We start from the raw sequence: 26,382 nt of genomic DNA on the forward strand, positions 1-26,382 counted from the left end.
GCTAGTATCATACTGGATGGGAAAAAACTGAAAGTCTTTCCTCTAAGATCTGGAACAAGTATGCCCACTTTCACCACTGTTATTCAACATAGTACCTGAAGTCCTAGCTAGAGCAATCAGACAAGAGAAATAAATAAAGGGCATCCAGATCGAAAAGGAAGAAGTCAAATTATCCTTGTTTGCCTATAATAAGATCTTATATTTGGAAAAATCCAGACTTCACCAAAAAACTGTTAGAACTGATAAACAAATTTAGTAAAGTTGCAGGATACAAAATCAACATACAAAAATCATTAGAATTTCTAAATACCAACAGGGAACAATCTGAAAAAGAAATTTAAAAATTAATCCCATTTACAATAGCTATGAATAAAATTAAATACCTAGAAATTAACTTAACCAAAGAAGTGAAGGATCTCTACAATGAAAACTATAAAACATTGATGAAACAAATTGAAGAGGACACACAAAAACCAGAAAGATATTCCATGTTCATGAGTTGGAAGAATCAATACTGTTAAACTGTCCATACTACGCAAAGCAATCTACAGAGTCAATGCAATTCCTATCAAAATACCAATGACATTCTTCAGCGAAATAGAAAAACAATCCCAAAATTTATATGGAATCGCAAAAGACCCACAATAGCCAAAGCTATCTTGAGCAAAAAGAACAAAACTAAAGGAATCACATAACTTGACTTCAAATTATACTATAGAGCTATAGTATCCAAAACAGCATGGTATGGGCATAAAAACGGACACATAGACCAATGGAACAGAGGATAACACCCAGAAACAAATCCAAACACCTACAGTGAACTCATTTTCGACAAAGGTGCCAATAACATTGGAGAAAGGACAGTCTCTTCAGTAAATGGTGCTGGGAAAATGGGATATTCATATGCAGATGAATGAAATTAGACATCTATCTCTCATCATATACAAAAATCAAATAAAAATGGATTAAAGACTTAAATCTAAGACCTTGAACTACGAAACTACTAAAAGGAAGCATTGGGGAAACTCTATAGGACATTGGACTGGGTAAAGAAAGATTTCTTGAGTAATACTACACAAGCACAGGCAACTGTGGATATAAAAAATTCCTCTTGAAAGGTTTTAGCCTGTAAATTGTTAAGTACAATGAGCTTTGAGATCCTCTCCAAGAAACCGATGTATCAGTATGTTCAGCTCCCCTGTTCTTTGTTCTCCATTTTAAAGTTTAACTGCCTTGTTCTTCTTGCTTTCTTGCTCCTAGTTTCAGTAAACAACCTTTTCCACCAGTTCTAATCAGTAGTTCACATCAGTTCCCCTGGTCACCTGCTCTGTCCTGAGTCACCCCTGGTCACCTGCTCTGGCGTGAATCACCTTTAGTCACCTGTTCCTAACCATCCTTCCCGCCAAACTACTCACTCCACCACTCCGACTCATACCCCTGCTCTCTTTAGAATAGCCAGTTGGGGCCGGGCATGGTGGCTCATGCCTGTAATCCCAGCACTTTGGGAGGCCGAGACGGGCGGATCACGAGGTCAGGAGATTGAGACCATCCTGGCTAACACAGTGAAACCCTGTCTCTACTAAAAATACAAAAATTAGCCAGGCGTGATGGCGGGCGCCTGTAGTCCCAGCTACACAGGAGGCTGAGGCAGGAGAATGGAGTGAACCCAGGAGGCGGAGCTTGCACTGAGTGGAGATCGTGCCACTGCACTCCGGCCTGGGCAACAGAGTGAGACTCCGTCTCAAAACAAAACAAAACAAAAAAACAATAGCCAATAGGAATTCGCTTAGACTGTGCAGTCCAATCTTAGCCAACAGGGGCATGACACAGCAGTAGGGGCTATCTGAGTCAGGAATAAAAACCCCTTCCCCTCCCTTGTTCAGGTGTGCTCTCACCATTGCTTCATCAGTGAGTCACACCCTTTTATAGAAGTAAAATTGCCTTGCTGAGAAAATATTTCCAAACTATCCATCTGACAAGGGATTAATAACCAGAATATATAAAAAGTTCAAACAACTCTCTATAGGGAAAAAAAAATTAATAATCTTATTTAAAAATGGGCAAAATATCTGAAAAGCATTTCTCAAAAGAAGTGTGAAAGGAAAATATCTTGGGTCCCCAAAATCACTAAGGAAAACTCAAACTGGAAACTGCTTATGGCAAACCTGCCTTTCATTCTATTCAAAGTCACTCCTCTGCTCACTGAGATAGATGCATATCTGATTGCCTCCTTTGGAAAGGCTAATCAGAAACTCAAAAGAATGCAACCATTTGTGTCTCACCTATCTGTGACATGGAAGCCCACTCCCCACTTTGCTTAGAGTCTTCCTGTCTTTGCTTCAAGTTGTCCCACCTTTCCAGACTGAACCATTGTTCTTCTTACATATACTGATAGATGTCTCATGTCTCCCTAAAATGTGTAGAACCAAGCTGTGCCCCAACCACCTCGGGCACATGTCGTCAGGACTTCCTGAGGCTGTGTCATGGGTGCATCCTCAACCTTGGCAAAATAAACTTTCTTTTTTTTTTTTGAGATGGATTCTTGCTCTGTTGCCAGGCTGAAGTCCAGTGGCACAATCTCGGCTCACTGCAACCTCCCTCTCCTGGGATCAAGTGATTACAAAATCCTGCCTCAGCCTCCTGAGTAGCTGGGACTACAGGCACATGCCACCATTCCCGGCTAATTTTTTTTTTTTTTTTTGTATTTTAGTAGAGACAGGGTTTCACCATGGTGGCCAGGATGGTCTCGATCTCCTGACCTTGTGATCTGCCCACCTTGGCCTCCCAAAGTGCTGGGATTACAGGTGTGAGCCACTGCACCCGGCCACAAAATAAACTTTCTAAACTATCTGAGACCTGTCTCAGATTTTCTGGGTTCACAGAAGACATACAAACGGCAAATAGCTATATGAAAAGGTACTCAATGTCATTGATCATCAGAGAAATGCAAATCAAAACTACAATGAAACATCATCTCACCCCAGTTAATATGGCTTTTATAAAAAAGACAGGGAAAAACAAAACCAGGCATGGTGGGTTATGCCTATAATCCCAGCACTTTGGGAAGCCCAGGTGAGAGGATCACTAGAGCTCAGGAGTTGGAGACAAACCTGGGCAACATGATGAGACCCTGTCTCTACCAAAAAGATACAAAAATTAGCTGGGCATGGTGGCACATGCCTGTAGTCCCAGTTACTTGGGAGGCTGAGGTGGGAGGATCACTTGAGTCCTGGATGTCGAGGGCAGCAGTGATCCATGATCATGTCACTGCACTCCAGCCTGGGCGACAGAGCAAGTCCCTGTCTCAAAAACAAAACAAAACAAAACAATTTAAAATGAAAAAACTTGGGCTTATGCTGAAGGGAAGTTCAGATCGTTTATAAATATTTATTAACCAATTATCATATGGAATTAATTACCATATTAACCAATTACCAAGGTAAAGCATTATGGAGGATATAAAGAGTCCTAAGACAACCTATGCCCTAGGTAAATTTAAAACATAATTAAGGAGGCAAAATATAAACATATAAAAAGAAAAATATCAAGAGACAGCAGTGTAAGTATGAGACACCCAAAGAATGAGAACATTCCGATATGGCCCTTGCCACAGTGCCCTGCACCCCCATCCAGCTGTTCTTCTCCACTCTCTCTTCCATATGACTTAACTCCTAACTATTCCCATTGTTCTTAATAAAATCCAATTGCAGGTCGGACATGGTGACTCACGCCTGTAATCCCAGCACTTTGGGAGGCTGAGGTGGGCAGATCACCTGAAGTCGGGAGTTCTATACCAGCCTGACCAACATGGAGAAACCCTGTCTCTACTAAAAATACAAAATTAGCAGGTCGTGGTAGCGTGCACCTGCAATTGCAGCTACTCGGGAGGCTGAGGCAGGAGAATCGCTTGAACCCGGGAGGTGGAGGTTGTGGTGAGCCAAGATCGTGCCATTGGCCTGGGCAACAAGAGTGAAACTCCGTCTTGGGAAAAAAAAAAATCCAAATTGCCCAAACAGTGGCTGCTAATCTGCAAGAACAATTCTTTCCTCTCTGAGAGGAGAATCATCCTTAATCAATTGTTTCTGAAACCGGCTGAACTCCAGCTGAGCCCCCTATTAAAGCCCTGTACAACATTTCACCTTCCTTCCCCAAGTTAAAAGGCTCTTTCAGAGTCTTCTCATGCCTGGCATTTCTGAAAAGGGACTTCTGCAAACAGTTCTCTGTTTTGTTTTCGAAGTGAGTATTTTAGATAGTAAATTCTATAATAGGTCAAGAAGGACAATATTTTCTAAATTGAGTTATTAGGGAAGATTAGAAAAAGCAGACCTTGAAATGAGAGCCTTAAATGATTTGTATGATTCAGAAAGACTGTGAGATGGGGATGCAAGGAGCAAATACCCAAGAAGATAGAAATATACCATGCAAAGTTCTCTGTGACCAGCCAAATTAACAGCCAAAAGTAAGAGCAAAATAAAGGCACTTTCAGACATATTAAGGTTCAAAGTTTACCACCTGGATTATATTTCTGAAAGAAATACTTAAATATTATAGCAAAACAAAAATACAGGAAAGAATAACATTTGGGATGCAAGAAACCATAATGAACAAAGAAAACAAAAATCTTTATAGTTAAATCTAAATAACTGCTGATGTACAATGTTTTTAGATTTTTTTTTCTTTTTTTTTTTTTTTTGAGACGGAGTCTCGCTCTGTCGCCCAGGCTGGAGTGCAGTGGCGCGATCTCGGCTCACTGCAAGCTCCGCCTCCCGGGTTCACGCCATTCTCCTGCCTCAGCCTCCCGAGTAGCTGGGACTACAGGCGCCCACAACCACGCCCGGCTAATTTTTTGTATTTTTAGTAGAGACGGGGTTTCACCGTGGTCTCGATCTCCTGACCTTGTGATCCGCCCGCCTCGGCCTCCCAAAGTGCTGGGATTACAGGCGTGAGCCACTGCGTAGATTTTTTTTTCTTTTGGTAGAGACAGAGTCTTGCTATGTTGCCCAGGTGAATCATGAACTCCTGGCCTCAAATGATCCTCCTGCCTCAGCCTTCCAAGTAGCTGGGATTTATAGCCACCACACCCGGCTAATTTAAAATTTTTTTCATAGAGACACTATGTTGCCCAGGCTGGTCTGTGAATTCCTGGCCTCAAGTGATCCTCCTGCCTTGGCCTCCTGAAGTTCTGGGATTACTGGAAAAAGACCAGACATATGTGCAAATTTTGATAACAAAGCATGTTTACAGGCAATGGGATGGACTAAAACGGATTCATCTCTTTGCCTCTAATAGTGACAATGGTGAGTAACGAGCTTGGAGAGGCAGGCTGGGGCTTCACTGTGAATGGCCTTACAAACGTGCATAGGTCTTCTTTGTTAGTAAAAATAATTTCCTCTGAATACCTCCTCGAACTAGTATGTTTTTTCTTCCTTTCTTTTTTTATTGAGATGGAGTTTTGCTCTTGTTGCCCAGGCTGGAGTGCAATGGCACGATCTCGGCTCACCACAACCTCCGCCTCCCGGTTCAAGTGATTCTCCTGCCTCAGCCTCCTGAGTAGCTGGGATTACAGGCATGTGCCACCACGCCTGGCTAATTTTGTATTTTTAGTAGAGACGGGGTTTCTCCATGTTGATCAGGTTGGTCTCGAACTCCTGACCTCAGGTGATTCACCTGCCTCGGCCTCCCAAAGTGCTGGGATTACAGGCGTGAGCCACTGTGCCAAGCCATCTTCCTTTCATTGGTCAATTTCATACTGCCTCCTTCCCTTATTGTTTATTTACATAAAGCTTCTATCACCTCACCCTACGGCAAATGTTTGCTTGAACTCCTAATTTTGAACTTCAGTGATCTTTCTCAGGCTGTATCCTTAAAATCCATGTGTGTGTAACATTGCTGACAACTCTTTTCGTCTTGAAACTTTCCTTTTGCTTGACTTTTACAACCAGATTTCCTTCTACTTCCTCTGTCTCTGGATTCCCATTTTAGTCCTCTTCCTAAATATAAACATACCTCAAAGTTATGTTCTCCATTCTCCTCTCTTCTCTCTCTATAAGTTCTCTTTCCCACTTGGTTAATTCGTCCATATCTCTGGGCCTACCCCTTTCTCAAGCTGAATTCAATATTTCCAGCTGCCATCTGGATATCCTCATGTACATCATATTCAATACATTAAAATGATGGCTGGGTGCAGTGGCTCATGCCTGTAATCTCAGTACTTTGGGAGGCCAAGGTAGGCAGATCGCTTGAGCCCAGGAGTTGGAGATCACCCTGGGCAACCTGGTGAAACCTGGTCTCTACAAAAGATTAAAAAAAAAATTAGCCAGGTGTGGTGGTGTGTGTCCGTAGTTCCAGCTACTCAGAAGGCTGAAGTGGGAGGATCACTTGACCCTGGGAGTTCGAGTCTGCAATGAGTGTAATTGGGCCACTGCACTCCAGTCTGGGGAACAGAGCAAGACCTTGTCTCAAAAAAAGAAAAAAAATTAGGCCCGGTGTGATGGTTCACACCTGTAATTCCAGCACTTTGGGAGGCCAAGGTGGGTGGATCACTTGAGGTCAGGAGTTTGAAACCATCCTGGCCAACATGGCGAAACTCCATCTCTACTAAAAACACAAAAATTAGCCAGGTGTGGAGGTGCACATTTGTAAACTTAGCTACTTGGGAAGCTGAGGTTGCAGTGAGTCGAGACTGCACCACTGCATTTCAGCCTGGGTGATGGAGAAAGACTCTGTCTCAAAAAAAAAAAAAGTAAAATTAGTATATTAAAATGAAACATCACCTTTTCTCTGAAACATGATCTTTCCAGTTCTATTGTTAGCATTGCATAACTATTCTCCCAGTATCTAGACAAAAAACCTGAGCGATTTCTCAAACCTCTCTTTCCTTTGTCTACCACCTATAGCCATCAAGTCCTATCAATTTTCCTCTCTAATACTTCTTTTACTTTTCTTTTTATTCTTACCACTTCCAACCTAGATCAAGTTCTCATTACTTGCCTAGAATATTGCTAAAGTATCCAATTTACACCTACCATCTTGTTTCAAAGCCTTTCATGTCTAAGATCCCAATCATCTTTCTAGCCCATATCCTGGAATACCTTATACTTTAATTAAACTGCAATTCTTTCTGTAACCCAAACAGGTTCTGCCTGTTTTCCCTATGAACTTTCACCCCCTTCACACCTTTCCCTTCATTTGGGACCATGACTTTCAGTGAGTCAATAATCTTTCAGCCAGGCGCAGTGGCTCACCCCTGTAATCCCAGCACTGTGGGAGGCCAAGGTGGGCAGATCACCTGAGGTCAGGGGTTCCAGACCAGCCTGGCCAACATGGCAAAACTCCATCTCTACTAAAAATACAAAAAAATTAGCCAGGTGTGGTGACACATACCTGTAATCCCAGCTACTCGGTAGGCTGAGGCAGGAGAATTGCTTAAACCCGAGAGATGGAGGTTGCAGTGAGCCGAGATTGCCCCACTGGACCCCAGCCTAGGCGACAGAGAGAGACTACGTCTCAAAACAAAAAAAACAAAAAACTTCTAACTATTGAGCAAAATCTTTAGAGAAGTAAGAGAATTCAAAATGAAGATGACATAATTTCCTCTCATGTATTTGTTTTGTCTCATAAACCCATATGAAGAAGTGAAACCTCATTAAATAAAAAGTGATTTGAGAACTTAACCAGTAATTGTTTTCCCTTTAGTTTGTCTCATTACTACTGGTTTACTGGATGACTACAAAGATGGTATATCTCAGACAAACTCTTTAGTGGTAATATTCCTATATCACAATATTATGTTAGCAACTTTAAATAAAAAGGTTACAAAGTATTTTCTGTATCAATGAAGATAATCTTTCCTCCTGGGTAGCCACCAGCTCCTGGAAGTTGAGCTGTCACTAGGAAGCAATTAAAAATTTATATTAATAAGAGTGAATAAACTTTGTACAAATGACTATATAAATACACATGGAATCTGCTGTTGCAACTCTTTAGTACATTTTACAAAGAGTCATGATCCTTTCGTTTCTAAACATGTTATATTTTCATATTACTTAACCAGTGGTGAAATTATAAGTATTCTGCCAGCATAGCCATAATTCTACAAATAATTTCACTATCTTTCACAATGGAAGATATTCGTGAAAGTTAGTTCTCCCACAGAATGGAAATAAAATTTAAATATTACTTTCTTTTTTTATTTTTCTTTTATTTATTTATTTTTTTTTGAGATGGAGTCTAGCTCTGTTGCCAGGTTGGAGTGCAGTGGCGCAATCTCGGCTCACTGCAATCTCCGCCTCCCGGGTTCAAGCAATTCTCCTGCCTCAGCTTCCCAAGCAGCTGGGTCTACAGGTACGCGCTGCCACGCCCAGCTAATTTTTGTACTTTTAGTAGAGATGGGGTTTCACCATGTTGGCCAGTATGGTCTCAATCTTCTGACCTCATGATCTGCCCACCTTGGCCTCCCAAAGTGCTGGTATTACAGGCTTGAGCCACCATGCCCAACCTACTAACTTTCTTTCTACAAGAAATAGTCACAAATATGGCCGGGCGTGGTGGCTCGTGACTGTAATTCCAGCACTTTGGGAGGCCAAGGTGGGTGGATCATTTGAGGTCAAGGGTTCGAGACCAGCCTGACCAACATGGTGAAACCCTGTCTCTACTAAAAATACAAAAATTAGCCGGGTGTGGTGATGCATGCCTGTAATCCCAGCTACTCTGGAGGCTGAGGCAGGAGAATTGCTTGAACCCGGGAGGCAGAGGTTGCAGTGAGCTGAGATCATGCCACTGCACTCTAGCCTGGGTAACAGAGCAAGACTCTGTCTCAAAAAAAAAAAAAAAAAAAAAGAAAGAAAGAAATAGTCACAAATAGGCATGGTGAAACCCCATCTCTACTGAAAATACAAAAAAATTTTAAAAAGCCGGGTATGGTGGTGCATGCCTGTAATCCCAGCTACTCAGGAGGCTAAGGCAGGAGAAAAGCTTGAACCCGGGAGGCGGAGGTTGCAGTGAGCCGAGATCACGCCACTGCACTCCAGCCTGGGTGACAGAGCGAGACTCCGTCTCAAAAAAAAAAAAAAAAGAAATAGTCACAAATATAATTTATGCTATATAACTAATTTAAGTTACCTTTCAATTAATGTATGTCAAATTTTAAAAATGCATTTACTTTTTTTTTTTTTGAGACAGATCTCACTTTGTCACCCAGGCTGGAATGCAGTGGCACGATCTTGGCCCACTGCACCCTCCACCTCCCAGGTTCAAGTGATTCTCCCACCTCAGCCTCCCCAGTAGCTGGGATTACAGGCACGTGCAACCAGGCCTAGCTAATTTTTGTATTTTTTGGTAGAGACGGGGTTTCACCATGTTGACCAGGCTGGTCTCAAACTCCTGACTTCGGGAGATCCTACTGCCTCAGCCTCAAACTCCTGACTTCAGGAGATCCTCCTGCCTTGGCCTCCCAAAGTGCTGGGATTACAGGTGTGAGCCACCATGCTCAACTGCAATCACTTTTTATGTAGTAGTAGTTAACATTAAGGAGCTACTTTATACCAGGTATATACATTATTTCATTTACTTTTCAAAACAATCCTAAGATTTGGCACTATCATTATTTGAATTTTATTGGTGGGGGAAATTAGAGAAGTAGAGTAACTTGCCCAAGGTCACACAGCTACTAGTGATAGAACCAGGACTGAAGTCAGGCATTTTGATTCCAGAACTCCTTTCTTAACCACTTTGCCAAGTTCCTTCTCCATAGCCCAAAGAAATGCACAGTAGTGTATTTGTGGAAAAGGAGATACCTTTGGTTATTTTGTTTAAAACAATTTTGTTTTTAAGTCTCTCTTAGGGCCAACTTTACACCATGGAAAGTGAAAGATTCTAGGACTCAATAGATTTTGTGTCACTCTTCTAAAAAAGATATAGAAAAGATGGAATGGGAAAAATTGAGACAGTGTACTCCTCACCAACACATTCATATACCCATTCAACGTCTCTCTATTTCTACTCAGGTGTCCATAGTGTAGCAAATACATCACCTCAAGGATCACACATTCAAAGACCAGCTGTATAACCACGGGCAGTTTACTTAATCTGCCTATGTTTTAGTTTCCTTGCAAGTATGTTCAGATTATATGAGATTATTTAGAGTATCAGGCACATAGTAGATGTTTGAGAAATAATAGCTATGATTATTATTGTTATTGTTGTTATACATCCTTACCACAGAGGGTATGAGAGAGCTGGGTTTTTCCAGTACGAAATTCTGTGAAATACAGAAAAAAAAGATTAAAAAAATGTGTAATTTCTAGATATCTTCATAAAGAATAAAACATGGCCTCAGAGTATTACTGTTTTCTTTTTCTTTTCCAACTGACACATCTTACTTATAAAGTATCTCGGGTGTTATTTTTTTTTTTTTTTTTGAGACAGAGTCTCGCTCTGTCACTCAGGCTGGAGTGCAGTGGCACGATCTTGGCTCACTGCAACCTCCGCCTCCCGGGTTCAAGCGATTCTCCTGACTCAGCCTCCTGAGTAGCTGGGATTACAGGTGCCTGCCACCACGCCTGGCTAGTTTTTGTATTTTTAGTAGAGATGGGGTTTCACCATATTGGCCAGGCTGGTCTCAAACTCCTGAACTCAGGTGATCCGCCCACCTCAGCCTCCCAAAGTGCTGGGATTACAGGCGTGAGCCTCTATTTGTTTAATATAAATTAATTTAAACCAAGTTTTCCTTAGTTGTATAAATTAAAGTTTAAGACCCTACCACATGGGGTAAAGTGCAGTGACTCACACCTGTAATCCCAGCACTTTGGGAGGATGAGATGAATGGATCACTTGGGGTCAGGAATTCGAGACCAGCCTGGCAAACCCCATCTCTACCAAATATAAAACAATTAGCTGGGCATGGTGGCTCATGCCTGTAATCCTAGCACTTTGGGAGGCCAAGGCGGGCAGACTGCATGAACTCAGGAGTTTGAGACCAGCCTGGGCAACATGGTAAAACGCCATCTCTAGTAAAACATAAATAATTACCTGGGTGTGGTGGCGTGCACCTGTAGTCCCAGCTACTTAGGAGGCTGAGGCAGGAGAACTGCTTGAACCTAGGAGGCAGAGGTTGCAGTGAGCCGAGATCAGGCCACTGCACTCCAGCCTGGGCGACAGAGCGAGACTCCACCTCCAAAAAAAAAAAAAAAAAAAAAATTTAGCCAGGCACGGTGGCAGGTGCCTGTAATCCCAGTTACTCAGGAAGCTGAGGCAGAATTGCTTGAACCCAGGAGGCAGAGGTTGCAGTGAGTCAAAATGGCACCACTGCACTCCAGCCTGGGAGACAGAGCAAGACTCCATCTCCAAATAAATAAATAAATAAAGTAAAATACCCTACCACAGGAAAGAAAGCCTGGGGCTCCCCTACTGAACTGAGGTCCTCAAAGGGGAGCTGAAGTAGTCTCAAATTGGTGCCATCCCCTAGTTACCAGCAAAAGCAAATTCTTTCTGGAGGAAAACTTTCCTACTTACCAGTCCAGGTCCATTGAACTCTCATAGATTAAAATCAAACAATAAGCTCAGAAACACCAATAAATACAGAAGAAGGTAAGCCACTAAGATGAGTCAACAGAAATAATGAAAACCAGATTTAGTGCCCAAGTCAACAGAAAAAAACAACAAAAAACAGATTTACTTATCCAAGGATAGCAAATACTAGAATTCCCAGATGTGACACACAGTGTAGCTATGCGTGAATTGCTTTTTAAAAATAGACAATAGGATAGGTGCAGTGGCTCACGCCTGTAATCTCAGTACTTTGGGAGCTCAAGGTGGAAGGAATGCTTGAGTCCAGGAGTTCAAGAGCATCTTGGGCAACATAACGAGACCTTGTATCTATTATTTTTTTAAAAAAGATAGAAGATATAATCGGGGAAGAGAGAATCTAGTCTCTATGTTCATGGAACATTATTGCCTATAAATAAAATCAGCCTCATTATTCAATTACCTTTTGAACAAATAAGTGAAAAAAATCTATTATTGGCTCAGTGGCTCACGCCTGTAATCCCAGCACTTTGGGAGGCCAAGGCGGGTGGATCACGAGGTCAGGAGATCAAGACCATCCTGACTAACACAGTGAAACCCCATCTCTACTAAAAACAAAAAAAAATTAGCCGGGCGTGGTGGTGGGTGCCTGTAGTCCCAGCTACTCGGGAGGCTGAGGCAGGAGAATGGCGTGAACCCAGGAGGCGGAGCTTGCAGTGAGCCAAGATCGCACCACTATACTCTAGCCTGGGCCTGGGCGACAGAGCGAGATGCCATCAAAAAAAAAAAAAAAAAAAAAAAAAAAATCTATTATCTTCTATAAGAATCACAAAAGATGAAAAATGTCGATAAGAACCATCTGTTAATGTTGGTATATATTTTTGTTGCAGTACAGAATGATCTCACATTATGATAATTGAGATTTTATAATTTCCAAAATAGTTACAATTTATTGTTGGTTGTTTATTTAATTATATGTGTATGTATACACATAGATGTGTGTGTGTGTGTATAAAATTTCATTTAACAAAATATTTGGTTCTACCTACCTCCAAAAGCTTCTGTAATTGCCATGCTTTCAATTCCACCTCCTAGCAACTTACTAGAAATAGAAAGAAAGCATTAGTAACAGGAACAGAAATAGAAATATTAAGGGAGGAGAAAGTATTCATATCATTAGTATCCTTCCTATCTATCTATCTATCTATCTATCTATCTATCTATCTATCTATCTATCTATTTATCTATCTATTCTATCATCTACCTATCTATCTACAGAACATGAACAGCAATTCTTGGCTGAACAAATAGCATGCCACTTGCTCAGATCACAGGTTCTATTGTGTACGGGCAAGGGGATCAGCAAAACAAATGATAAACCCTATTTTTCTTACTTCAATAGTGAATGGGGCCTGGGAATACTGCATGCTGTAGGCTTAACAAATAATAATAAAAAAATTCTTTTAAGAAAAAAATTTAAAAATAGTAAATGTGTTAGCAAGGCCTTGTGTCTTACTAGTCTTTAGAATCGAATTGAGTTACAGATCATCTTAGTTATTATTATTATTTATTATTACTATTATTTTTTGAGACGGAGTCTTGCTCTGTCACCGAGGCTGGAGTGCAGTGGCATGATCTTGGCTCACTGCAGCCTCCGCCTACCAGGTTCAAGAGATTCTCCTGCCTCAGCCTTACAAGTAGCTGGGATTACAGGTGCCTGCCACCACGCCCGGCTAATTTTTGTATTTTTAGTAGAAACGGGTTTCACCATATTGGCCAGGTTGGTCTCGAAGTCCTGACCTCAGGTGATCCACCTGCCTTGGCCTCCCAAAGTGCTGGGATTACAGGCATAAGCCACCATGTCTGGCCCATCTTAGTTATTAATTGGGTATTTAATATTGTGCTGGAACTATGTTTCTAAAGTCAATTGAATTTTCAATGTTTTTTCTTTTTCTTTTTTGAGACAGGATCTTGTTCTGTAGCCTGACACAGGGCTAATTTTTTATTTTTTGTATGGCTGGGGTCTTGCTATGTTGCCCAGGCTGGTCTCAAACTCCTGAGGCTCAAGAGATCTGCCCACCTTGGCCTTCCAAAGTACTGGGATTATAGACATGAGCCATCATGCCCAGCTTCAATTTTTAATATACTGGAAAACATATGAAAAACAGGTATTAGGAAAATCCAGTGATTGTCATTATGGTCAGGTTATCTCACATAAACTAAATTTTATGGAGAACCTGTCAGAATAGTAAATGTTCAAAAATGTTGTAGGTAATGCTAGCAGTTAGAAGAATAACTGTCAGATTTTGACAGCATATATTTAATTGGTAACCCAATGTTGTAGTGCATTTAAAGTTCTGAATATGAAAAGGCCTAAAATTAAGTCATGATCACATTCATTCATTAAATGCAACACATATCAATTGTGTTAATTGTGCTAAGACCTGGTAGGGGCACTTTAAAAACCTTGTACGTAGTCTCTATTAGTATGACTTTTTGGGATATGATCACAGGTCAGACAAAAATTTAAGATATATAGATAATCCAATAGATTTACATTTACATAGTTTAAGAGAGCAATTTAAATGTAAATTTAAACAATGTTGGAAGTTATCCACAAATTTAGTGAGGGCTGCAGACTTCAATGAGGAAAAGAAAAATCTAGATAGTGACCTGCACAACTTAAATCTAAAGGACATGGGCTAAGCGATCAACCCATTTGGAGGGAATACACTTGGAGATCTCACAGGCCCAGCAACTATTTTTTTTTCTTCAACTTTTACTTTAAATTCAGGGGTACATGTGCCAGATGTGCAGGTTTATTACATAGGTAAACTTGTGCCACGGTGGTGGGGCTAGCAACTATTGAGAAAAATTACCCTGGAAAGCTATGGAAAAGCTCTGGAAAACCCCAGACATAATTTCTTGTTGATATGTAATCTCAATCAGCTGAAAAGGTAACCCCAAAATTTACCTGTGAGGATAACCCAAATTATTTGGGATAACACAACTGTTTCCTTTTTGAGACTCAGGAAAAATTAGAATTAAGTATAGAAATAGTGTTTTTTAAATACAGGGAGATTTAAAAATAGAGACACAAATCAAACACACAGATTACTATTTTCATATTAAATTTGGCAATATGGGCATGGTGGCTCATGTCTGTAATCTCAGCACTTTGGGAGGCCGAGGCAGGTGGATCGCTTGAGCCGGAGAGTTCAAGACCAGCCTGGATAACATGGCGAAATCCAGTCTCTACAAAAAATACAAAAATTAGCCAGGCATGGTGGCCTGTGCCTGCAGTCCCAGCTACTCAGGAAACTGAAGTGGGAGACCTCACGTGGAGCCCAGAGAGGTCAAGGCTGCAGTGAGCCGTGATGCAGCCACTGCATTTTAGCCTGGGTGACAGAGTGAGACCTTGTCTCAAAAAATAAAATAGAATATAAATAAATAAATAAATAAATTTGGTAATAACCTGTGCATATTTGCTATTTGAGACCTTTTAACATTTAAGATAATTTGACCTTTTTGTAATGGATTGGCCTCTGACTGATTAAATGGTACATTCCTGCAATTTTCAAGTGGATTACTAATTTTATAAACAGTATTTGAACGTTTAAGGGTGCCTACAACTCACTATACTTCTAAATTTATTTGAGTTACAAAAGATATTTAGGTAATTGGGAAGATTTTGCTGTTAATAATTAGACAAAGTTCTTTTTTTTTTTCCTTTTTTCTTTGAGACAGAGTCTCGCTTTGTGGCCCAGGCTGGAGTGCAGTGGCGCAATCTTGGCTCACTGCAACCTCTGCCTCCTGGGTTCAAGCAATTCTCTGCATCAGCCTCCCGAAGAGCTGGGATTACAGGCACCCACCACCATGCCCGGCTGATTTTTGTATTTTTAGTAGAGACGGGGTTTTGCCATCTTGGCCAGGCTGGTCTTGAACTCCTGACCTTGTGATCCACCCGCTTCAGCCTCCCAAAGTGCTGGGATTACAGGCGTGAGCAACCACACCTGGCCGACAAATAAAGTTCTTAGAGAAAATACAATACACTAAATGTATGAACATAATTAAAATGTCTAAGATAATTTAGTTAATCTTGTTATAAAAGCTCCCTTAAAATGTGATAGATTTATAAAGGGACTTAAAGCTTAAGGAAAAATGTGTAATATTTTAATTAATTAAATATTAATTTTAAAAAACCTAGCTCCTGGCTGGGCCTGGTGGCTTACACCTGTAATCCCAGTAGTTTGGGAGGCCAAGGTGGGTGGATCATCTGGGTCAGGAGTTCGAGGCCTGCCTGGCCAACATGGTGAAACTCCGTCTCTACTAAAAATACAAAAATTAGCCGGGTGTGGTGGCACACGCCTGTAGTCCCAGCTACTCAGGAGGCTGAGGCAGAAGAATCCCAGGAGGGATTCTCCCGGGGAAACCCGGGAGGCAGAGGTTGCAGTGAGCTGAGATCGCACCACTGCACTCCAGCCTGGGCGAGAGAGCAAGACTCTGTCTCAAAAACAAACATACAACAAAAAAAACCTAGCTCCTGAATGATCTTTTCTGTTCTCAAGAGCAAACATCAAGGGCACCAGAAAACTCACAATGACAGTAATTATTTCTTTAGCCCAGTGGTTCTTAGACCACCATGTGGTAGAGTGACTAGAGAAAATCAAGTTGTCATTTGAATCAAGTGTTTTGTTGATCAACCTCATTTTGACCAATTTGCCTAGGGGTAGGATTTCCCCAAGACTATTCCTTAACTTTACTTGAAAAAAGGGTCTGTGATTTTAAAAGTCTGGGACGATGCCGGGTTAAACAGATGTTTTCTTTTTCTTTTTCTTTTTGAGACTGAGTCTCACTCTATTGCCCAGGCTGGAGTGCAGTGGCATGATCTTGGCTCACTACAATCTCCTTCTCCCGGGTTCAAGCGATTTTCCTGCCTCAGCCTCCCGAGTAGCTGCAACCACAGGCACAAGCCACCACGCTTGGCTAATTTTCTTTTCTTTTCTTTTTTTGAGATAGAGTTTCTCTCTTATTGCCCAGACTAGAGTGCAATGGTGCAATCTTGGCTCACCACAACCTCTGCCTTCTGGTTTCAAGCAATTCTCCTGCCTTAGCCTCCCAAGTGGCTGGGATTACAGGCGTGCACCACCATGCCTGGCTAATTTTTTGTATTTTTAGTAGAGACGGGGTTTCTCCATGTTGATCAGGCTGGTCTCGAACTCCTAACCTCAGGTGATCCACCCGCCTCGGCCTCCCAAACTGCTGGGATTAAAGGTGTGAGCCACTGCGCCCAGCCATTTTTTTTTTTTTGTATTTTTAGTAGAGACAGGGTTTCACCATGTTGGCCAGGCTAGTCTAGAACTCCTGACCTAAGATGATTTGCCCATCTTGGCCTCCCAAAGTGCTGAGATTACAGGCGTGGGCCACCGTGCCCTGCCCAAACAGCTGTTTTGTATCACTGCAGGATTTCACAGGCTAGTGTGCACTGCGAATCTTCAAGAAGAATATATAGTATACAGTACTTCTCAAACTTATTCACTATTTGTTTATTCATTCATTTAGTCATTCAACAAATATTTATTGCACACCTAGTTTATGCCAGAGACTGTTTTGTGCACTTGGGATAAAGTAGAGAACAAAAGAGACGAAATTTTTTCTCTCACGAAGTTTACAATCTAGTGGGAGATGAGATAATAAACACAAATAGGCCAGGCGCCGTTAGCTCACACCTGTAATCCCAGCACTTTGGGAGGCTGAAGCGGGTGGATCACGGGATCAGGAGTTCAAGACCAGCCTGGCCAAAATGCTGAAACCCTGTCTCTACTAAAAGTACAAAACTTGGCTGGGCATGGTGGTGGGCACCTGTAATCCCAGCTACTCAGGAGGCTGAGGCAGGAGAATCGCTTGAACCTGGGCAGCGGAGGTTGCAGTGAGCTGAGATTGCGCCACTGCACTCCAGCCTGGGTGACAGAGCAAGACTCCATCTCAAAAAAAAAAAAATTAAATAAAAAATAAAAAATAAACACAAAAATGTAAAATATGTGGTACGTCAGATGTTATTAAATGGTATGGATAAAAATAAGGCCAGGAAAGGGGATAAGGAAGACAGAGTATGAAAGTGAGGAGGTTATATTGTCAAATAAAGTGATCAGAGAAGTTCTCATTGAGACGTGGACATTTTTGCAAAGACCTGAAAGAGATGACAGCAAGCCATGTAGATCCAAGAGGAAAGAGTATGGTAGGCAGAGGCAACACAAAGTGCAAAGGCCCTGATGCAGAAGTGTATCTGACATGTTCTGGGAATAGCAAAGAAGTCACTATGGCTGGTACGTAGAAAACTAGAAAAGTGAAATATTAGAGATTGGAGAGGACTTCAGCTTTTTTTCTGAGTGAGAGGGGGAATCATTAGGGTGTTATGAGCCACTGCACTCCAGCCTAACGTATGTTTTAAAATGACCATTCTGGCTCTTTTGTGAATTAAAAAAAACAGTAGGGGCAAGGTCTCAAGGAGGGAGGTTAATTAGAGGTTATTATAATAATCCAGGGGAGGCCGGGTGCGGTGGCTCAAGCCTGTAATCCCAGCACTTTGGGAGGCCGAGACGGGCGGATCACGAGGTCAGGAGATTGAGACCATCCTGGCTAACACGGTGAAACCCTGTCTCTACTAAAAAATATAAAAAAACTAGCCGGGCGAGGTGGCGGGTGCCTGTAGTCCCAGCTACTCGGGAGGCTGAGGCAGGAGAATGGTGTAAACTGGGGAGGCGGAGCTTGCAGTGAGCTGAGATCTGGCCACTGCACCCCAGCCTGGGCGACAGAGCGAGACTCCATCTCAAAAAATAAAAAAATAAAAAAAAATAATCCAGGGGAGATATTAATAGGTGGTAGTTTAGTCCAATGAGGTAACAGTAGAGGTGGTAAGAAATAGTTGAATTATATTCTCACTCTATCTGTGTACACACACACATATACACATAAAATAATATATATTATATATTAATCTTTTATTATAGAAAATATTAAGCATAAACAAATGTAGACAAAAACAATATAATGAACTATCATGTCTATCACTCAGCTTCAACAATTGTCAACTATGAACTCAGGGTAAATCTTTTTTCATATAGACGGCTAACCATTTACCTCCCTTCCCATATTATTTTAAGCATATACTAAGTAACATATCATTTCTTTATAAATATTTCAGTATGTATCCCTAAGAGATGAAGACTCTCATCTTTAACAACCATATTCCCACTATCACACTTAAAAATTTAGTAATTCCTTAATTTTTTCTTTTTCCAGACAAGGTTTCTCTGTGCATCACCAAGGCTAGAGTGCACTGGCAAGATCGTGGCTTACTAGAGCCTCAACCTCTACCTCCTGGGCTCAAGCAAGCCTTCCATCTAAGACTCCTGAGTAGTTAGAACTACAGGTGTGAACTTTTTTTTTTTCTTTTTGTAGAGACAAGGTCTCACTTTGTTGCTAGGATGATCTCAAGAGATCCCCTCCCCACCTCCAGCCTTGGCCTCCCAAGGTGCAGGGATTACAGGTGTCACCAACTGCACCCGGCCAGGTGATATGTCTTTTAAATCTCTTTAATCTATAGGTCTTCTCCCTGACTCCATCTCTTTTTTCCTCCTTGTAATTTATTTGTTGAGGAAACTAAGAGGTTTGTTCTGACTAAATATATTTTGAAAGTAGAACAGACATGATTTGTTAATGGGTTAGAGTTAGGGTGTGTGAGAGAAAAAAGATGTCAAGAATAACACCCAGGTTTTAGGTCAGAGGATCAGGAAAGAGATAGATCTAAGATGAGGGAGACTTTGGGAGAAGTAGATTTGGGGCAAAGGTCAGAAGTTTGATTTTTGGACCTGTGAAGTCTGAGCTATCAATTAGATATTCAAGTGGAGGTATATTTGACTATGAAATCCTTTTTTCTTAATGTATCTTGTGAGTCCAGGGTTTTGATGAATACTTAGAGGAAATACTGCTTTTGTTCTAATTGCTCTTGGGCACGGCTATAACATATGAAACGCTAATTCTGGCCGGGCGCGGTGGCTCAAGCCTGTAATCCCAGCACTTTGGGAGGCCGAGACGGGCGGATCACAAGGTCAGGAGATCGAGACCATCCTGGCTAACCCGGTGAAACCCCGTCTCTACTAAAAAATACAAAAAACTAGCCGGGCGAGGTGGCGGGCGCCTGTAGTCCCAGCTACTCCGGAGGCTGAGGCAGGAGAATGGTGTGAACCCGGGAGGCGGAGCTTGCAGTGAGCTGAAATCCGGCCACTGCACTCCAGCCTGGGTGACAGAACGAGACTCCGTCTCAAAAAAAAAAAAAAAAAAAAAAAAAAAAAAGAAACGCTAATTCTTTCTAGTAAGGGAGGGAGAAAAAACCCCACATTTTAGTAAACTTGCATTGAGAAGATGATGATATGTCTTGGGAATCATAAAACAGTAAATAAAAAGGGATATTAAAACTTCTGCAGAAGAGCAAAAATAACTGCATTATTTCTTAAATATTTAATCTAACAACTGCTTTTTGAGTAAAATCAAAATTTGCAATGAAACCTCCTTCATCAATGGAGAAGGAAAGTAAATGAAAAACTGATTTTTAAAAGTGGTTTGAGATTAATATTGGCTGATTCAGAAACTAGATTTTGGGTCTGAATTTCTTGTAAGACATTTAATCTTGCTCCTCCAAGCAGTCTGGAATTTTTTGATAGCATTTAGAAAAAAAAAAAAACCACACACACACACCCGAACTTCAAATGAAGAAGCTACTTCTACTACTTATAGTAGAAATAACCAGAAAGAGGAAAAGAAACATGGTATTCCAAAGACTATGCTTAGTGGTTATAAAAAATGTAAGATACACACTCAAATTCCTGGCTCCCGGTGGTGATATGGAAAACCATTTTCCTCTTTTCACTATACTCAAATGCAGTCAAGAATCCTGGTTCCTACAGAAAGATAAAACGAAATGTTCAAAAAGGGTTTAAAGATGATGGTTTTATTTTCAAATGTTGCCCAAAATGATATACTCAATTATTAAGATATCATTTGGTATAAGCTGCAGTTCACTTGTCCTTGAAGGCAGTACAAGATTATGGTTAGGAACACAGGCTTTAGAGCTGCCCTTTCTAGGTTCAAATCACGTCTCTAATAGTTATTAGTTGTATGATATGGAGTAAACTACTTAATCTTGCTGTACTTCAGCTTCCTCTTTTGAGTCAAACAGATATAACAGTGTTTCTTCAAAGAGTAGCTGTGAAAATTAAATTTTTTATATATATATATATATATTTTTTTCTTTTTCTGGGGGGGGACTGAGTCTCGCTCTATTGCCCAGGCTGGAGTGCAGTGGCACTGTCTTGGATCACTGCAATCTCTGCCTCCCAGGTTCAAGCAATTCTCCTGCCTCAGCCTGCCGAGTAGCTGAGATTACAGGCGCCCGCCATCACACCCAGCTAATTTTTATATTTTTAGTAGAGCCAGGGTTTCACCATGTTGGCCAGGCTGGTCTCGAACTCCTGACCTCAGGTGATCCACCCGCCTCAGCCTCCCAAAGTGCTGGGATTACAGGCATGAGCCACTGCACCCGCCCTTAAGTTTTATACATATATATATATATATATATATTTTTTTTTTTTTTTTTTTTTTTTTTTTTTGAGACGGAATTTCACTCTTGTTGCCCAGGCTGGAGTGCAATGGTGCGATCTCAGCTCACTACAACCACCACCTCCCAGGTTCAAGTAATTCTCCTGCCTCAGCCTCCCAAGTAGCTGGGATTACAGGCACTTGCCACCATGCCCGGCTAATTTTTTGTATTTTTAGTAGAGATGGGGTTTCACAATGTTGGCCAGGGCGGTCTCAAACTCCTGACCTCAGGTGATCCACCCGCCTCGGCCTCCTAAAGTGCTGGGATTACAGGCATGAGCCACCATGCCCAGCCAAATGAGATATAATTATGGCATAAAGCAGAGGGTATTTTACTAACAATTCACTTTTTTTTTTCATTCAACAGAATCATTTTTTTCCAGCTGTAGAAGTTTCAAGGGGCACAGAAATTCCAGTTTTCATTATTCTTGAGACAACATTTTTCACATGGTAGATATACTACTTATTGACTGATTAAAAAGGTATAGCTGATACAATGGAGGACTAGTGAAAATGGGTACCTATGTAGTCTAATGGGTGTCCCTCTTTGTTGTTTTATACTATGACTGTGGTTCTCAAACTTTGGAGAACTAGGAGAATGGGGACAGCCAAGCCCAGGTCCTATCCTACTTCAGTGAGCCAAGTCTGGGCTTCTGTTTTCTTTATTAGCCACACCAGGTGATTCTGATACACATCAATGTTTAGAACCACTGTACTATGAAATTAACTTCCTTCCTTTCTCTCCTCTCTCTCTTTCTGTCTCTCTCTCTAAATCTCTTTCTCTATCTCTAAGAATAAACAACTGGGTGCAGTGGCTCACACCTGTAATCCCAGCACTATGAGACACTGAGGCGGGAACTGCTTGATGCCAGCAGTTCAAGACCAGCCTGGGCAACATAGCAAGATCCCATCTCCACAAAAATTTTAAAAAATTAGCTGGACATGGTAGCATGTGCCTGTAGTCCCAGCTACTCAGGAGGCTGACGTGGGAGGATCACTTGAGCCTGGGAGGTCAAGGCCTCAGTGAACTGTGATTGAGAAACTGTACTCCAGCCTGGGCGACAGAGTGAGACCTTGTCTCAAAAATAAATGAATAAATGAATAAATAAAGCTGGGCACAGTGGCATATTCCTGTAGTCCCATGTACTTCAGAAGCAGAGGCAGGAAGATCACTTGAACCCAGGAGTTCAAGCCCAGACTGGGCAACATAGTGAGATACCCTTCTCTTTCTCTTTTTTTTTTCTTTTTGGGACAGTCTCGCTGTGTTGCTCAGGCTGGAGTGTAGTGGTACAATCTTGGCTCACTGCAACCTCTGCCTCTCGGTTTCAAGCAATTCTCCTGTCTCAGCCTCCCAAGTAGCTGGGACTACAGGCAACTGCCATCATGCCTGGCTAATTTTTGTATTTTTAGGAGAGATGGGGTTTCACTATGTTTCCCGACTAATTTTTGTATTTTTAGTAAAGATAGGGTTTCACTATGTTGACCACTATGTTAGTCTTGAACTCCTGACCTCATGATCCACCTGCCTCGGCCTCCCAAAGTGCTGGGATTACAGGTGTAAGCCACTGTACCTGGCCCGATCCCTTCTCTTAAAAAATAAAAATAAAAAAGGATAAATAGTTTAAGCTAAGAAAGGAGAAGATTCTTGGTGCAGTAGTGGGTGCTTGAGAAGGAGAGATGTTCTTTTCTTTGGTAATAAGATTTAATTTCCAAAAAATACAACTCTAATTTCATAGAGCAGTTTCCCAAACCCTGGGTACTGCTCCAGGGCTTTCTTAAACACCCTGGCAGTTGTGGAATTCACTTGTGGGTACACTGCCTGAGTGTACTCAGAAGCTAGAGCAACTGAGCTGGGTTCAGAGTAATTCAGTTCGGTTGGGTCCTCTCCAAGTTCAGGATCACACTGCCAGTTGCATCACTCTTCTGCCTTGACTGCCTCTGAAGAAGGAAACCAAATGGCTGTTGGTGAAGAGAGCTTCTCAGACTCGCTGGGAATGAGACCCTCATATACCAATAGAGAAATGGAGAGGCCTGCTCTTAAATGAAGAGGAAGACTTAGTGACTGCCTTTCTTTGCTTTCCTATTTCAAGAGCTGGTACCTCTAGTGGTTTCCAAAAGCTCTACATAAAAGCTTGGGTCAAAGGTATATATATGTTTTTGTCTGGTAGCCTGGCAGTTGCAAAGGCCCCTCACAGCCAGTGAGCCCTGCTAGAAAGTAGTAAGGTAGGAGGTGGGATTTGACTCCAGAGGTGGGGCTCAGACACCAGACCAAATTGAGAACTAGCTAAAACAAGGTCCAGGGCAGAAGCAGCTTTCCATAAGACATGCCCACCAATGTGCCATGTCAGTTTACCATTGCTATGGCAACACCTGGAAGTTACTGCCCCTTTCCATGGCAATGACCCAATGGCCCAGAAATTACCACTCTTTTCCTAGAAACTTATGCATAGACTGCCCCTTAATTTGCATGTAATTAAAAGTGGGTATAACTATAATAGCAAAACTGCCTCTGAGCTGCTACTTCTGGGCACACTGCCTATGGGGTCGCCCTGCTCTGCAAGGAGCAGTATCTCTGCTGTGCTGTACTGGGCTACTTCAACAAAAGTTACTGTCCAACACCACTGGCTCACTTTTGGGCAAAGCCAAGAACCCTCCCAGGTTAAGCCCCAGTTTGGGGGCTCACCTGCCCTATATCAGTACAGGTTAGCTTAGCTCAGCTGCTTCAGTGAGCACATTCATATCTATCTCAACTGCACATATATAGATCCAACCACCGTTGGTCTTTTTCTAACCCAATGCTCTCTTATCAATTGGCTAGGTATCAATCTCCTATACCAGGAGAGAGCAGCTTCTTTGGTACTGAGTGCTTCACAACAGCCATAGGTATGATATTTGAGGAGACAAGACAAAACTGAGGAGGAGGAAGGTAAAAAATAAAAATGAAGGCCAAGCACAGTGGCTCATGCCTATAATCCCAGCACTTTGGGAGGCCGGGGCAGACAGATCACAAGGTCAGGAGATCGAGACCATCTTGGCCAACATGGTAAAACCTCGTCTCTACTAAAAATACAAAAATTAGCTAGGCGTGGTGGTGTGTGCCTGTAGTCCCAGCTACTCACGAGGCTGAGGCAGGAGAATCGCTTGAACCCCAGAGGTAGAGGTTGCAGTGAGCCGAGATCATGCCACTGCACTCAGGCCTGGCGACAGAGCGAGACTCTGTCTCAAAAAAAAAAAAAAAAAAAAAGGGAAAGGAGAAGGAAAGGCAGAGACAGCCAGAAAAAGGAATATAAAGGGAGACAAAAAAGTTTTGGCAAAAATAATTACCTTCATTAGTGTTCCAGGTCTCTTAATCCCTACCTTCATCTTTCAGAAATCAATTGCTCTTGCTTTGAAACTGAATTGATAAAAAGTTAACATTGGGAGTATAACATATTGTGATCTACAGGAACTCAGTTCCCACAATAATTTCTAGTTTTCATGAGAAAGCCTATAAAGATTCACAAGGCCCTTCTAAGCTAAAACAGCAAAGAACGGATTTTGCTTACAATTAGTTTGTTCGCTGCCTCTTTAATCTTGTCTACTTTGGCTTCTGAGAGTCCTTTGACATTGCATAGAGCTCTTCTTGTTGTCATCTGTATACCTTTGATGGTACAGATTCCTACTGATTTCAGTTTCTTAATGTCAGCCACGTTCTGTAAATTAAAGAATGGGCACAGCAGATTGCTAAGATGCCAGCCTGAAAGGCTCCCATACTATGTCATGTGTTTCTGTGTCCATCTCCTTCCACCATGATGCCAATTTTATACAAGCTGCCAGGTGGAACCCACCCACCATGTAGCCAAATGTTCTGGAAATATCTGAGTAGAACATACTCAGCAGGCTGCCAAATGTTCTGACTGCGCCCTGATTTCCCACGAATGTTAGTGAGACCATGGCAATGTAACAAGGAATTCAAAAGAAAAGTCTGTTGGTGGAAAAGCTAACAAATTTATCACACATTCACCCCCTCAGTTCAGCTCCTTCCTTCTACAGAACTTCATTACCAACATGTTCTTTTAAATTTTTAAAGACTTTTTTTTTTCTTCTGCCCCTGGAGAATGCAAATAACTACATCACCAAAGGACCAGGATTTTCTCTTGCTTCTATTTTCTAAAACCACTGAAAGAGATTAAATGTTAGGGCTACAACAGATAATGTCAGCACAGTTCTATCAACTGATTGCTGTTGAAATCCACCCAGTTCGGTCGGGCGCGGTGGCTCACGCCTGTAATCCCAGCACTTTGGGAGGCCGAGATGGGCGGATCACGAGGTCAGGAGATCGAGACCATCCTGACTAACACGGTGAAACCCCGTCTCTACTAAAAAAAAATACAAAAATTAGCCGGGTGCGGTGGCGGGCGCCTGTAGTCCCAGCCACACGGGAGGCTGAGGCAGGAGAATGGCGTGAACCCAGGAGGCGGAGCTTGCAGTGAGTGGAGATCGTGCCACTGCACTCCAGCCTGGGAGACAGAGCGAGACTCCGTCTCAAAAAAAAAAATTAAAAAAAAAAAAAAAAAAAAAAAAAAAGGAAATCCACCCAGTTCATTATTCAAAGGCTGGATTTCTGCCAACATCATTTATTCCAGTCATCTGACGTATAGAACTTAATTTTGTCCTCTGGGTACACTTGATAATGTCTGGAGACATTTTGATTGTCACAGCTGCAGGGGTGCTACTGGCATGCAGTGAGTAAGTAGAGGCCAAGGATGTTGCAAACACCCTACAATGTACAGGACGGCCCCTTGCAACAAAGAATTATCCAGGCCCAAATGTCCGTAAGGTTGATGCTGAGAAATCCTGAATCAGATAATTTAACACAGCATTGAAAAACTACTTACAATTCCATGTTTTTGTAACAGGTCAATATCTTGAAACAAAGATTCCTAAAGGAGATGAAACAGAAAAAAATGAAGCTTTGATTCTTCATATCCAGCTATTTCACATCTTTTAAAGAGGTAATTCAATACTATGAGTCACTCCAAAATGCCTCAAATTCCACTTCTCTAGAGATTGAGGAAAGATCAATACTGTTTTTCAAACACATACTTAGAAGCACCAACATTGAAAGGGCTGGGAAACCAGTTACCTTTGTCATGTCCTCCCTAAAATTTTGAAACCTTTACCCAAAGGACTGGAACAACATTTGACCTATTTTAAATATGT

The 26,382-nt window shown here is 41.7% G+C and overlaps 1 protein-coding gene across 6 annotated transcripts in view; it reads right to left on the reverse strand.

Annotated features, from left to right (window-relative positions):
- Positions 1–26,382, reverse strand: part of LOC105464450 (DNA meiotic recombinase 1) — a 52,635-nt gene that overhangs the window by 23,859 nt on the left and 2,394 nt on the right. For 5 of the 6 annotated variants that reach the window (XM_071080591.1, XM_071080589.1, XM_071080590.1 and 2 more), the window contains exons 3-8: positions 26,058–26,102; positions 24,726–24,872; positions 20,401–20,483; positions 12,573–12,625; positions 10,217–10,258; positions 7,817–7,889 (exon numbers count right to left, since the gene is read on the reverse strand). In XM_071080591.1, the coding sequence (XP_070936692.1) occupies positions 7,817–7,889; positions 10,217–10,258; positions 12,573–12,625; positions 20,401–20,483; positions 24,726–24,872; positions 26,058–26,102 (443 nt within the window). The remainder of the gene's footprint in view (positions 1–7,816; positions 7,890–10,216; positions 10,259–12,572; positions 12,626–20,400; positions 20,484–24,725; positions 24,873–26,057; positions 26,103–26,382) is intronic. The other variant, XM_071080592.1, reaches the window with a different exon arrangement.

This window comes from Macaca nemestrina, chromosome 15, assembly GCF_043159975.1.
Source record: "Macaca nemestrina isolate mMacNem1 chromosome 15, mMacNem.hap1, whole genome shotgun sequence".
Classification (NCBI taxonomy): Eukaryota; Metazoa; Chordata; class Mammalia; order Primates; family Cercopithecidae; genus Macaca; species Macaca nemestrina.